This window comes from Pezoporus wallicus, unplaced genomic scaffold, assembly GCF_028554395.1.
Source record: "Pezoporus wallicus isolate ANWC-B61680 ecotype Strahan unplaced genomic scaffold, APGP_CSIRO_Pwel_v1 contig_818, whole genome shotgun sequence".
Taxonomy (NCBI): domain Eukaryota; kingdom Metazoa; phylum Chordata; class Aves; order Psittaciformes; family Psittacidae; genus Pezoporus; species Pezoporus wallicus.
In genome coordinates, this window is record NW_026636248.1 from 6,573,114 (window position 1) to 6,587,527 (window position 14,414).

The 14,414-nt window shown below is 42.0% G+C and overlaps 2 protein-coding genes across 4 annotated transcripts in view; one reads left to right on the forward strand and one right to left on the reverse strand.

Moving 5' to 3' along the window:
- Positions 1-13,682, reverse strand: part of CUNH5orf22 (chromosome unknown C5orf22 homolog) — a 49,625-nt gene extending 35,943 nt beyond the window's left edge. For both annotated transcript variants that reach the window (XM_057399419.1, XM_057399418.1), the window contains exons 1-4: positions 13,554-13,682; positions 6,399-6,544; positions 5,095-5,244; positions 544-1,000 (exon numbers count right to left, since the gene is read on the reverse strand). In XM_057399419.1, the coding sequence (XP_057255402.1) occupies positions 544-1,000; positions 5,095-5,244; positions 6,399-6,544; positions 13,554-13,640 (840 nt within the window). In that variant the 5' untranslated portion in view covers positions 13,641-13,682. The remainder of the gene's footprint in view (positions 1-543; positions 1,001-5,094; positions 5,245-6,398; positions 6,545-13,553) is intronic.
- A 40-nt stretch (positions 13,683-13,722) lies between these two features.
- DROSHA (drosha ribonuclease III) overlaps positions 13,723-14,414 on the forward strand; it is a 68,887-nt gene continuing 68,195 nt past the window's right edge. For both annotated transcript variants that reach the window (XR_008970918.1, XM_057399420.1), the window contains exon 1: positions 13,723-13,834. The gene's annotated coding sequence lies outside the window, so the exon portion shown is untranslated. The remainder of the gene's footprint in view (positions 13,835-14,414) is intronic.

The following is a 14,414-nucleotide window of genomic DNA, read 5'->3' on the forward strand; positions in this document are numbered from 1 at the left end:
AGATTTAAGTGATGGCATCAGAGACAACAGCTGCTTGCTCATCCTTATAGTCAGCACTTCAGATAAAGGAAATGAGCATTAACAGCTTCTCATCAGGACAAGCTATTACTCTTTGGATAATCAACACCACCATTCCTTTTGAAACACAGAAGCTCGCCAATAGCATGCTGTAGGAGGTAAAAAATCATACAATCTGTCATCACTCTCTGATAAACCTTGTGGGTATTTGGAACATTACCTTTGGAAACCCAAGCATAATTTATGTCCCAAGCAACAAGCAGAAGCAAGCCATTCTGTATACCTCTGAGCTTGAATATACACTTGATACCGATTTCAAATATAAGGATCTACCCCTATTAAGCTGTTGTAATTCTTGCAGCATACACTCCCTTAGAATATCTCTCCTTCAAATATTACCTTGAATCACAGAATCATGATTAGCTGATCTGCTAATTTAGCTTAGATGAAAGTTTCCCCATAGACACAAACACTAGGACTGCTACTCTTTTGTGAATGGTGAGGCCTCCCCATTGTCATGCTTACCTGTGTGTACATTTCTTTGAATGGATTTTTAACTGAAAAAAAATCTAAGTCAATGTCTAAAACATACGCATCCCCTTTCTTCAGTACTTGGCAAACATCTTTAACAACATTCCTTATTGGGCTTTCACTGTTTCTGAGAGAGCTTGAAGCTGAGCACTCTAAGGTTTCTGTCTTGTTCAGGGCACTTGTATTTTGCACTTCCTTTTTCTTCACATTTGTTGTGCTGTAATCAAGGTTAGGAGCCACTGATGAAGAGGCAGAAGCAGTGCTTGCTGTGTCATCTGTATTTAGCTTCAGTCTCTTAGCAGATGCTACTTCACCATTTTCTTGCCAGTTGTTTGATGCTTCAGTAGGATTGATGAGAATGACGTGTAAATTCAAAGGCTTCTGGTTTTCCAGCTGATCAGCAGGGACATAAAGACCATCACTTAAAAAGTAATTATCTGTACCTGTTACCCTACAATTGACAAAACCTCACAGTTAATATACATCTTTACAAAGAGCTGGGAAAAAAAACGTGTACACTTTACGGCTACTGAGAAGAACAAATAGATGTTTGATGGGTAACAAAAGCAATAAAACTGTGCACACAAAATTATTTATTTTAGTCTGCAGGTTTTTAAGTTGAAGGTTTTTCTACTTCTACTTCTTTATTGCTGAATAAATATATTAAAATATCACTCTATATTTTTTATGATAGCCCTGCAAGGTTTTAATGAATAAAGAAAAGATTCTACATTATGTGCTGCTAAGATTAATTTGCCATTGAATTGCATTTTAAAGACACAATCCAGAATTTAACAAGATACTGTCAATATAAAGCATACAACATTTCAAAGCTATGATATTTTGTGTTGGATTGTGTTGGTCCTAATTTTTAAGGAAAATTCTGTTAGTTGTGTTTGAGAAGTACCCTGAAAGCCACTGATAGTGATTTAGTAAAATATTATGAATTTTGATTTAATAGGTAGCACTTAACATTTTTTTACCACCAATAAGATTCCATAGTCTAAGTGGGGGAAGCTGGTAACTTGAGAGTGAATAGATACGTATCAATGGAATCCACTTAATTAAAAAAAAACAATCACCCAAACAAACAAAAGCAGCAATGTTAACAATGTCTGCTTACAGTGAAAAATGAAAGAACCTACATTTTCAAGCCACATTTCAGTGCATTAAGCTTCAAGCATCATAAATTCAGTTTTAAAAATAAGCTTAAGAAGAAGCATGAACTTCTGCTCACTCGTGTTAAAGCCTCATTTGATTACTAGGTATCACTATCAATAAACAAAGACAAATAATTTCTTAAGCAGCAGAAATTTGAAGCTTAGTTCCCCAGTGTCTCATGGCTGGATTATCCTGAGCTTGCTAAAATGAGAATATCTATTGCCTATCCAGCCACTTGTTGCCAACAAAACTTTTAGGAAGTTAGTATTTCTGAGGACTCTTTATCTTTCTTCCTTCATGATTTTTGTAAGCCTAGAACCTAAAGAAGAGGTACCTGACCATCTTCAAAAGGCATCTTAAAATGTTGTTTTCAAGACTGCTATGGTGACCACAGGATCTGTGGGAGATCTATGCAGCCATCATGAAGTATTTCTACATGTGTGCTAGTTCTCCTGGTTAAATGTAATTGAAAGCACTATTTTTGTCTTATTATTTATGTTTATTTTAGACCTCAGATTCAGAATTGTAGAGCTTTAGTGTTTTATTTAAGGTGGTAAACCAAAGCATTTTTCTGCTTTCTTCTGTTAAACTTGCTTCAAAAGATTTATTCCAAAACACTGGTAAAAAAACACTATTTCTACATGCCCGTTCAAGCTGTACAAAATCAAAATTCAGCGAATATGGCACATGTGAAATTGCCATGGACTGCACGAATCCCACAGGTCTCTGATCGGCACTTGAATCACAGATTGACTAAGACTGGAAGAGACATCTGGAAGTCTCTAGTCAATCATCTGATCAAAGCAGAATTAACTTCAAAGATACATGAGGCTGCCCAGGGCCTAGTCCAGGGGAGCTTTGACTTTATCAAAGAATGGAGAATTCACCACCTGCCTGTGTACATGATTCAGTGCTTAACTAGTAGTCTGACTTCAAAACCAAAAAAAAAATCAAGAAAACAAACAAAAAAAACCCAAGCCCACACCAGAAAAATAGAATCATGGATGATACCAAACAAAAATTTTGCTAGCAAGATCAAAGACTAAACAGACAGAAGCTGAACTGCTTTTTCCCATTCCCATCCCCTAAAAAAAAAAAAAAAAAGAAAACTTTACATGCATTAAATACCCAGATGCCCAGTTTTGTCACAATAAAGATGACAAACTTTGTCCTGACTGGTACATTTAGGTTCTATTTAGAAAATGAAATAAAAGCTGTCTTTCATCTTCTGTCCAGTGTTTTGCTATAATTTTACTGAACACAAATCTCTGAACTTCAAGGGTCAGTCAGTCCTAGTGCATTTAACCACGTAAGCACACCCTGAAGGGAAACTTATCAAAAGAACTAGATGAATATAGCTGGATATGAGTACAGAATCAAAGCAGACCAAATGATTTTTTTCCCACACAGCCCTAATGTGACTCCTCTGCCTGTTTTGATCCTGAACAGTAAAAAACAGTTTGTCTTAGAACAGTTTTCTTAAGTATGTTACTATGTTATGCAATTGCGTAAAAAGTAATTATGAATTTTGTAACATTTGTATCAGTATCCCCTTTTATGTCAGGCCAGTTTTATCGAAGTGATCTCATTTACTTAATTATATCTTATTTTTATACTGTACTATGAGTTAGGTTAGAATTTGGCATTCTGTGATTTATTGGTAAAGCAAGAAGGATATCCCATCAATAATTCTGTTTTAGCTGGTAGAGAAAACAATGGATGCACTGAAAAATTACAATTTCCTTATGTTTAAAAGTATTTAATATCTATTATCATATGATCCTCTGTTTATAATCCTTGATATGTACTCACTGGGTGCAGTACAAGGTGGGTGAAAAAACGGCTGGACCAACAGATCCATGGTGGTAATCAATGGTTTGAAGTCTCGCCAACAGCTAGTTACCAGGGATTGTTACTGTTTTGACATTTTCATTAATGCCCTCAGCAATGTATTCTTAGGAAGTTTATAGGAAGCACTGAATCTTGGGGAATAGCTGATACACTAGAAGACAGGTTGGCCTCCTGAGTGACCCAGACAGCCTAGAGGAACAGCCTCTTATTAAGTTAAAATAATATACATACAAGGTCCTGCATCTGGGAAGGAATAACATGCAGCAGTACAGGGTTGGCACAGACAAGCGAAAACCTGAAGAACAGGAACTGGTAATCCCAGCAAAAAGCAACTTGAGCATGTGTGAGCAGTACACCCCTGCAGTGATGAAGACTAATCACAGAATTTCATTGTATAAGCAAAGGTCAAGGGAAGAGATTTCTCCCCTTATTCAGCAACGGTGAGGTCACACTTGAAATAATCTGCCCAGGTTTGGTTCCCCAGGACAAGAGAGACACCAATAAGATGAAAATCTAACAAAGGGCTGCTAAGGTGTCATGGTTTAAACCCTAGCCAGACAGCTTGTTCACTCACTCACAGTGAGTGGTGCCGGGCTGAGAGCAATTGAGGCCCCCCCCCCCGCCACCGGGGCTCTCCCCTTCCCTGCTCCCGGAGGAACGGGGAGGAGGATCAAAAGAGTGCAACTCCCACGAGTTGAGACAAGAACAGTCCAGCAACCAATGTACAACACAAATCACCACCGCTACCACCAACGACAACAATGGTAAAAGAAAATAACAAGGGAAGAGAATACAATACCACTCACCAAGAAACGAGTCCCACCTGGAAGCCCATGTCCTTCCGGGTAACTCCCAGTTACCCCCCACCCCAGGCATGACGTGCTATGGTATGGAATACCTCTTTGGCTAGCCTGGGTCAGGCGCCCAGTCTCTGTTTCCTCACGGCTTCCCCTCCTCCCTGGCAGAGCATGAGGCTCACAAAGTCCTTGGTCAGGGTAAACATCACTTAGCAACAACTGAAAACATCGGTATCACCAGCACTGTTCCCAGGGTGGAAGTCAAAACACAGCACTGCACCAGCTACCACGAAGGAGAAAAATGACTGCTACTGCTGAACCCAGGACATAAGGTTATTAGAAGGCTGGAAACTGAGGGAACTAGGCTTGTTTTGTCCTGATAAAGGAAGGCTGAGGAAGATCTAATTGCTGCCCTCTGTTACCTAAATCCTCTCTTAAAAATGACTGCTTTCTGAGATTTATTTACTTTAATGAGACCTAATTTAAAACCTGGGTAGCTGGAATGAAATGTGAATAGCTAGAATTCTTTCTACAAAAAGAATTACCTATTAGAAAAAAAAAAAAAAGGCACATCTTCACTGTGCCCATTCACACAAATAGTCACATTAGGTCCTAAGGAGATCACAAATACAAATGAAATTTATATCTTTATCAAAGAATTTATAAAAAAAAACCTCCTATGAAAAGCTATAGAGATAGCTTTTATATTGCTAGTATAAATCAGCAGAGAATTTACCTGATTGTAGTTGTTGATACATCTTTCCCAATTAAAAAATTGTGTTTTCCTTCTGAGATCTGCTGAGCCCAGGGTGGGTGAAGCCAAACTACCTGAGAAATATGGCCAGCATAAACAGCAGGCATAATCCAGTTCTCAATACTTAATTCACTGTAATGAATGCAGAAAAACAGGAAACAACACAGTTACTTTCCCTGCAAAACATGGTCAAGAACACCACAAACATCTTCAATATCTTGAAAGCCCCCACGCAAATTATCTGAAATTAGAACCCTGTGTAAGGATCACATCATCAAAGAAAGAAAAAGGAGATCTTTATTCATAAAACAGACCTACAATGTCTATAGCAATTTCTTAAAGGTTAGGATTATGCAGTGCAATCAGCTTCATTCTTAGCATGTATGGCACTTTGATTATAAACTACATAGCTTTGTTGTCCTTTTTCTCTTGATCCATCAAACAGAGGAAAGTGCAAGGAGAATCATCAATGCTATTCTTAGTGACTTCAAACTGATCTCCTAAGAGTATTTTACTGTAAACTGATCTAAGTAGATTTAAATATAATCTCAGTAATTAAAAAGAGTCAATTAGTGTCTATAGATTAATCTTTTCTCATTATCAACAACCTTTTTTTTTCTTCAGGTGTACAATATAGCCCACAAAACTTTTTATTTATCCAACAAAGAGAACAAAATCTTGACTATGGGTAGGATGACATAGGTACCTACAAGCATCACCTTGTTATTGCTGTAAAGTACCTTAACATGGAAGCAGAGAAACACAATAGCAGGGATCACTCTGCGGCTTGTTACCTACCTACCTAAGAAGTCAGGGAGAAATACTGATCTTAATGATCTTAGCAAGAAAATCTTGTTCAGTCATAGTCACCATGTCAACATAGGATATATTATTTCAATTTCAAAGCCAATTTTTCAGTGTGAAGAAAGAAAGGCTATTTTTAAATTACAGCTCTTCAGCCAAAGCATACACTGAGTGATCTTCCGTTACCCAGAGGAACAACTTGGGCTAATAACATGATATACTACTGAACGACTGAAAAAAGGAAATTCATACATCTTAAATTGCTTGATACGCAATGTAACCATTTGACTGCATTCACAAAACACAACTTTTTCCAATTAAAAAAAGTTTTAGACATAAGTGAAAAGGAAAAAGATACAACTTGAACCTGACTTATGCCTCTTTGGTTCATATTTCCTATGCAGTCATACCAATATTCAGTGTAAATCAAATGCAGCAAGAACTAGACTCAGAGGAACTCTGATGCAGTATCTGGGACTTACCTAAAAAGAGCTTCTTTGTCATATACAGTGTCTGCAGGCATATTCACAGGAATAAGAAGGTCTGGATGGGAATCGAGATGAACAAAGGTGATGTTACTGCCAGGAAGATGCTTTGAACCAATGGCACGATAGATGAAAGGCAGCACCTGAAACACCACAAATAAAAACACTTCAATTATAACCAGTGGGCTGAAAAATGTGACAGCTTTGACAGCAAAAACACCAGTCCCACTTTTATTTCTTCAGAATTTGGATTAGAGGGATGAGGCGATAGAAGACAATACAAAGGGGAAACAACTCCAGTGGCAAGAAAACTCATGAACTGTAATCATAATGAGCCCAAGTGTTTCACACAAGAAGGTGCTGAAGAATCAGCACTTTACTCCCTCTTTCCTTCTTTATAGGAAGTCTTGTTTGCAGTAGCTCCTCTCACTAATCATTCAACTCAATTCCTAGTTGTTTTTTTTATTTCATTTACAACTGAACCCCAGGAATTCCTTTCCTCCTCTAAAGAACATTGCTCTTGCATTGCCTTATCCATGCAATCAAGCTTCCTCGCCATGTGGAGAGGAGATACAAACATTTCATTACTAAATGTTCTAAAAGTTAACTGATATAGGAGTGAAAACTGTCCCCACCATGATTTAAACTTCAGCTGATCTTTAAAACTATTCTCCTTGCAGAAAGGGCTTAATTCCTAATTCCTACATGACTTAGTGGCTACAATAAAGAGGCTACTTTTCTCAACTGCCCAAAGTCATTCCATGCTGAAGGTCTTCATTCAAAGGTGAAAACCCAGGAGATAACTCATCAATCAATAGCATAGCAAACCACTGAAGTTAAATAATGTAGGGTAGTAAAAATGTGAAAACTGATGGCTGATTCCCGATACCTCTTAGACTGGACTGCAGTACATGAAGTGTCTCCCACAGCAACAGGACAGTAACTGCCTTAGCTGCCAGAGCAAATCCAGCCAGGATTGTGCATCACAGGGAATGTGAAGACTGTAAAGGTACTGGGCAACAAAACTTACACATGATCTCTACATTACAACAGAAATGGAGGTATGTTGTTTTTTGGGGGCAGAAAACTGATTAAAACGACAAATCCCTCATACTGCATGGACATACCTTTAAACATGACTGCCAGCTGAAATGTGACTGCATTCCATCTGTCTAGGAATAAATTCCACCTTCTACCCAGTACATGTGCAGTAATATGTATACTGCTGTAATAGTAGCTAACACAAGATAAAAAATATCAAGTATTCCCTCATCCATGACTTTAACTTCTTCAGAAAAAGGAAGTAACCTGAACAACCTACAACCTTTGCAATTAAAAGTAGTTTCATCTCAGGTAACTGTTATCACAGATTGTGAGACCTTGCTACTGCCTGATTTCAGTACTTGTAGAGAACAAGGTCTTTTGAGTTTCCTTTTCTCCAGGCTGAACAATCCCAGTTCTCTCAGCCACTCCTCATCAGACTTGTTCTCCAGACCCTGCACCAGCCTCATTGCTTTTCTTCGCACATGCTCCAACAACTCAATGTCTTTCTTGTAGTGAGGGGCCCAAAACTGAACACAGTATTCAAGGTGTGGCCTCACCAGTGCCAATGTCCTGGTTTTGGCTGGGATGGAGTTAATCTTCTTCCAAGTTGCTATTAGACTGCTATGTTTCAGATTTAGGATGAGAATAATGTTGATAACACATTGATGTTTTAGTTGTTGCTAAGCAGTGTTTACACTGTCAAGACGTTTCTGCTTCTTACTTCATGTGAGAAGGCTGGGAGTGCACAAGAAGTTGGGAAGGGACACAGCTGGGACATCTGACCCCAACTGACCAAAGGGATACCCCATACCATATGATGTCCCGCTCTATATATAAACTAGGGGAATATCTGGTCAGGGGCCACTGCTCAGGAACTGGCTAAGCATCAGTTGGCAGATAGTGAGCAACTGCATTGTACATTGCTTGTCCTATATATTGTAATCCTCTTATCATTATTATTTGATCTTAGTTTCTGTCCTATTAAGCTGTCTTTATTTCAACCCACAAATTTTACATTTTTTTTCCCCGTTCTCTCTCTCATTCCACTGTGGGTGGGAGTGAGTGAACAGCTGTGTGGCTTTTAGCTGCCTGCCAGGTTAAATCATGACAGTCCTTTTTGGTGCCCAATGTGGGATATGAAGCATTGAGATAATGACACATGTGACCAAAGCTTGTAAAAAAAAAAAAAAAATGTTATAAGCATTCATTATACTAGTTTAATGGTCACTGGTCACAATGTCAATTTATTTTCTCTCAAGGGTTGCTGTGAATGTTCTCAGATTTGTGTTCTGTAACACTTTAATTGCTGCATATGTTCCCTTTTGTGTGCTGTTTTATCACCTCTGGGGGCCGTGGCAAGGTTATAATTTGGTTGCACTTTGTAACACTGGTTTATGATACTGTTAAATTGCTGGTCCTGAGACTGATCTGGTATTTGTACTTAGCACTGCCACAATCTCGTACTTCGGGAGCCATCTATTGGGTACTATCAATAATTACACCTTCCGCCTTTTCTTGGAGAGTCAATCTGCAGGGGAGATACTTTCCTCCATCTTCTCCTTCTCCCTCACGCTAATTACAATCACTCCTGACAATTTTTAATATCCCCAGGATATTCAAACCAGCACGTTCCTATTGCTATGTCTCCTAAATGTGTTTCAGGTCTTGTTTACAGTTAAACAGCTATCTAAGAATACCACCCAGGGATCTGCCCAGAGACTGGACAGTTATGAGTGGCAGGGTGTGTGGGATAGTATGAGCAAGTACCTAGGACAGTGGGCACCTCTAGTGTTCTGAAATTTCACCCCTGAACCAGTGCAGAATCCAGAAAAAAACAGTAAAATATTTTGAAAAAATGATGCTATTACCCTAGCAATTCCAGAGACAAAAATCACTGCTATGTGCTGGGGCCTGGCCCATGCCTACAGAGCCCTGCTCAACACTCTTCAGTACCCTCAAGGAGAAGAGATGGTCTCTGGATTTGATAACAAAAGGACAAGTACTGCAGCTACTCCAAACCCCAAGACAGACACAGCAGCTGAAACAAAGAACCAACCTGTGCCAGTATCAGTTGCCCCTGTACACAAGAAGAAATACTGGAAGAAGTCAGCCCATGTGGTAACGAATGAATGAGCTGCTTCTAAGAGGGAGTAGAAGGAAGTGGACAAGGCAGATTTCTCTGAAGTAGGACCTTCACAAAAATCAAAAGAGTAAGATAGACAGTGAATGCGTGGGGAGGAGTAAGGGTTATAAGTCATAAATGAATGGTAACCACCTGATCTCTATTCCTGAGTGAGCTGCAAGATACACAAAAAGATTTCAACCACTGTCCAGGCAAGCACATTGTCACCTGGCTGCTCCAGTGTTAGAATAACAGGACCAGTAGCCTGGAATTAGAGGGCATGGAAGCCAAATAGGTGATGGGATCCTCTTCTAGTGAATACTGGATTGGAGAGCAAAGGAGTGATCAGCACGACCCACTCACCATCTAATAACCCCATATGACCAGTGCAAAAGTCTAACAGAGACTAGAGTCTACCAGTAGACTATCGTGGCCTGAATGAAGTCACACCACCATTGAGTGCTGCCATACTGAACATGCTAGAACTTCAATATGAACTGGAATCAAAGGTAGCCAAGTGGTATGCCACAATTGATATTGCCAAAGCATTTTTCTCAATTCCTTTGGCAGCAGAGTGCAGACCACAGTTCGCTTTTACTTGGAGGGGGGTCCAGTACACTTGGAACCGATTGCCCCAGGTGGAAACACAGCTCTACCATCTGCCATGGACTGATCCAGACTGCACTGGAACAGGGGCAAGCTGTAGAACACCTGCAATACACTGATGACATTATCGTGTGGGGTGATACAGTGGAAGAAGTCTTTGAGAAAGGGAGGAAAATAATCCAAATCCTTCTGAAGGTCAGTTTTGCCATAAAACAGAGTAAGGTCAAGAAGGGACCTGCAAAGGATATCGAGTTTTTAGGAATAAAATGGCAAGATGGACGTCATCAGCTCCATGCAGATGTGATCAAGATAACAGCAATGTCTCCACCAACTAATAACAAGAAAACACGAGCTTTCTTAGGTGCTGTGGTTTTTAGAGAATGCACATCCCAAATTACAGTTCGACTGTAAGCCCTCACGTGACCCAAAAGAATGATTTCAAATGGGGCCCCAAGCAACAACAAGCCTTTGAACAAATTAAACAAGAGATTGGCCCTGCAGTAGCCCTTGGACCACTCCGGAGCAGGGAAGACATGAAAAATGTGTTCTACACCACAGCTGAAGAGAATGGTCCTACCTGGAGCCTCTGGCTGAACGCTCCAAGGGAGACTTGAGGTCAACCCCTCGGCTTTTGGAGTGGGGGATACAGAAGATCTGAGGCCAGCTATACCCCAACTGAAAAAGAGATACTGGCAGCCTATGAAAGGGTTCGAGCTGCTTCGGAAGTGATCGGCACAGCTTCTCCTGGCACCCCAGTTACCTGTGCTGGGCTGGTTTTTCAAAGGCAGGGTCTCCTCTACACATCATGCAACCCATGCTACATACAGTAAGTGGGCTACACTAATTACACTATGAGCTTGAATATGAAACCCCAGTAATCCAGGCATTGTAGAAGTCATCAAGGAGTGGCCAGAGTGCAAAGATTTTGGAATGTCACCAGAGGAAAAAGTGACACGTGCTGAGGAAGCCCCACTGTACAATAAACTCCAGGACAGTGAGAAGCAATATGCTTGATGGGTCCCACCATATTGTGTGAAAGCATCAGAGATGAAAGGCAGCTGTATGGAGTCCCCTACAATAAGCTGCAGACACTGCTGAAGGAGAGGGTGAATCGAGTAATTTTACAGAGGCCATCCAGCTGGCCTTGAACATTGCTGAACGAGAAAAACGGCCAGTACTTTACACTGACTCATGGATGGTGGTAAATGCCCTGTGGGGTGGTTGCAGCAACAGAAGCAAAGCAATTGGCAGCTCAGAAGTAAACCCATCTGGGCTGCTGCATTGTGGCAAGATATCGCTGCCTGGGTGCAGAATCTGGTGGTGAAGGTCTGTCATGTAGATGCTCATGTACCCAAGAGTTGGGCCACTGAGGAACACCAGAACCAACCAACAAGTGGATAAAGCTACTAAGATTGAAGTGGCTCATATAGACTTAGACTGGCAACATAAAGGTAAATTTGATATAGCCTGACACGCCCATGACACCTCAGGCCATCAAGGCAGAGATGCAATGTACAGACGGGTTTGTGATTGAGGGGTAGACTTGACCATGGACACTATTGGCCAGGTTATCCACAAATGCAAAACGTGCTGCAATTAAGCAAGCCAAGCAGTTAAAGCCTCTTTAGTATGGAGGATGGCTGAAGTACAGATATGGGGAGGCCTGGCAGCTTGCTTATATCACACTCCCACCAACACACCAAGGCAAGTGCCATGTGCTTACCATGGTGGAAGCAACCACTGGATTGCTGGAAACTTATGCTCTCATGCCACTGCCCAGAACATTATGCTGGGCCTCGAGAAACACATCTTGTGGTAAAACAGTACCACAGACCCCAGAAAGAACTGAGTCAGACAACAGGACTCATTTCCGGAACAACCTTATAGACACTTGGGCCAAAGAGCATGGCACTGAGTGGGTATATCATGTCCCTTACCATGCACCAGTCTCCGGGAAAATCGAACAGTACAATGGGCTGTTAAAAACTACACTGAGAGCAATGGGTAGGGGAACTTTCAAACACTGGGATACACATTTACCAAAAGCCACCTGGTCAGTCAACACCAGAGGATCTGCCAACAGGGCTAGCCCACCCCAGTCAGAACTTTTACATACTGTAGAAGGGGATAAAGTTCCTGTGGTGCACATAAAGCATTGGCTGGGGAAGACAGTCTGGGTTATTCCTGCTTCGGGTAAAGGCAAACGCAGCCATGGGATTTCTTTTGGAGAAAAGGAACACCAGTGTCAGCAAGTGACTATATGAAGTTTTTGTCAAGTTCTTACAGTTTGAGATGAACAGCCATTTATGTTTTATGCAAACAGACATACTTATACTGAAAACACAGTGTATACATTTAGTATGAGCAGACTTGAAGCTAATTGAAAACATTAGTAGACAGTAAAACAAAGAAGGATCATTAGTAGTCATTATCTCAGTATTCCTGCCACAGTAACACTCCTTAAGTCCTTGGTTACCATGAAAAATCAGCTATCACAGCATCATATGTTTTGCCAAGTCTTAGCAACAATCATCTGCATTAAGCTACTTACTTGCAAATTCAGTACATTATTTTAAATTTCTTTAATAAAGTTTTTTTACACTGAAATTTTCTGTTTGCGAAGAATCTAGTTCAGAATCTGCTTACTTAGGACTAAGGCCTCAGCGTATGCCTATAAGCGAATCACATGGGGAAACAGAAACAGCAGTTCAAAAGCAATTCCTTCTTTGCTCCCCTCTTAAATGACTTAACTAAAAAAGTTTCAAATTTAAAATTTTTCATCAAGTAGCAATCAATCTGCTTGTTAGGATATGACTGTATTTACTAATTTGCTGTCAACATGTCACATACTGAAGAGCTGAGTTTCCAAGTACTGCACTAATGCCCAGCTAATTTTAAGAGCAGTTCAATATAGGCATTATTTCCTTTTAACTACAGCAATCACAGTCCAAAGACTAATGATTAAAAACATAAAAAGTCAGTAATAATCCCTTAAAAAGATGCAAAAAATCCCTTAATGGGATTAATTAGCTGAACCCGGGAAGGAACTCAGGTCAGGTGGGCACTGAACTTCATTTATGTTTCAGCAGTGACAGCGAACGCAGTTTTAAGGTCTGTGCACGGCTGTGGAGGAGGGGACTGTTCTTGTTCCTAAAGAAGAGTCCCGAGCCGGGAAAACCTGGCTACATGGCAGGAAGAGGCTGCTGGCAGAGTACAGGGGAGCAATCCACCGGACACCTCCCTTCGCTTTCACCTACCAGACTAAGCCTCCATGCCGCACAGAAAGAAAAGAAAGAAAGAAACGAAGTTACTCCCTACACAGCCCCCGAGGGACGCCTCGTTCCGCCGCCCAGTCCCACCGCCAAGCGCCAGGCACTCACGTCCTGGTGGTCCTCCACCACCCACACGGGCAGAGCCGGGTAAGCCCGGAGGCAGCCCCCTTGGGGCCCGGCCCCGCTGCCGGCCATCGGTCACCCGCCGTTCATGTCGCGGCGGCGACGGGCCGGATTTGGCGAGGCCTAGGTTTCACGCCCCACTCTCACCCTCCTTCCTTTCCTCCCTCCCGGCGGGTGGTACTTCCGTCTGGAGACCCCTCCCACAACCTTCCTGTTCCGGAAGCCGAGGCGCTGCAGGCCCGGTGGCCTCGCTGGCGGGGCGCCAGGTGGGCTCGGCGTGCCTGGCTACCTGCGGGGCGGGGGGCGGGTCGGGGCTCCTCTTTCCCCGCGGTGCCGCGGTTCCCCGCGCGGCGCGGGGGCCCTTGTGCTAGCGCGGGGGGGAAGGTTCTGGGGGGGAGGCCCCGCGGCGGTGTTGATGCTAGCTGGCTGCTAGGTGTTGGAGAGGGTCAGGGTGGCGGGGCCTGGCTGGCCTGCGGGTGGGGAGCCTTCTCCGTGTGGAGAATGGAGCCGTGCGGCGGGAAGGCAGAGCCCGGGCGGGTGCCGGTGTCATCTCCGGGTTTGTCTCCGCTCTGTTTACCTAGATCCTTCGGTGGCTGTTGGAGGCAGTTACAGACTGCTGGGAGGCAGTGGTTGGATGAGGCCTTTTATAAGGAACCTGTGTTACTTTGTGTGGCGGCTTCCACCATCATAATACATTTCTTCTCCTGTGTTTGTCCTTTCCAGTGTTTTTGAATTTCCTTAAATTTAAATGAAAACCAGATGTGACCAAAGTTTGCAGCGGAGGGAACTTTAAAATAATTGGGGTGTTTATAGTCATTCCATATAGCTTTTTTGTTTGTTTGTTTG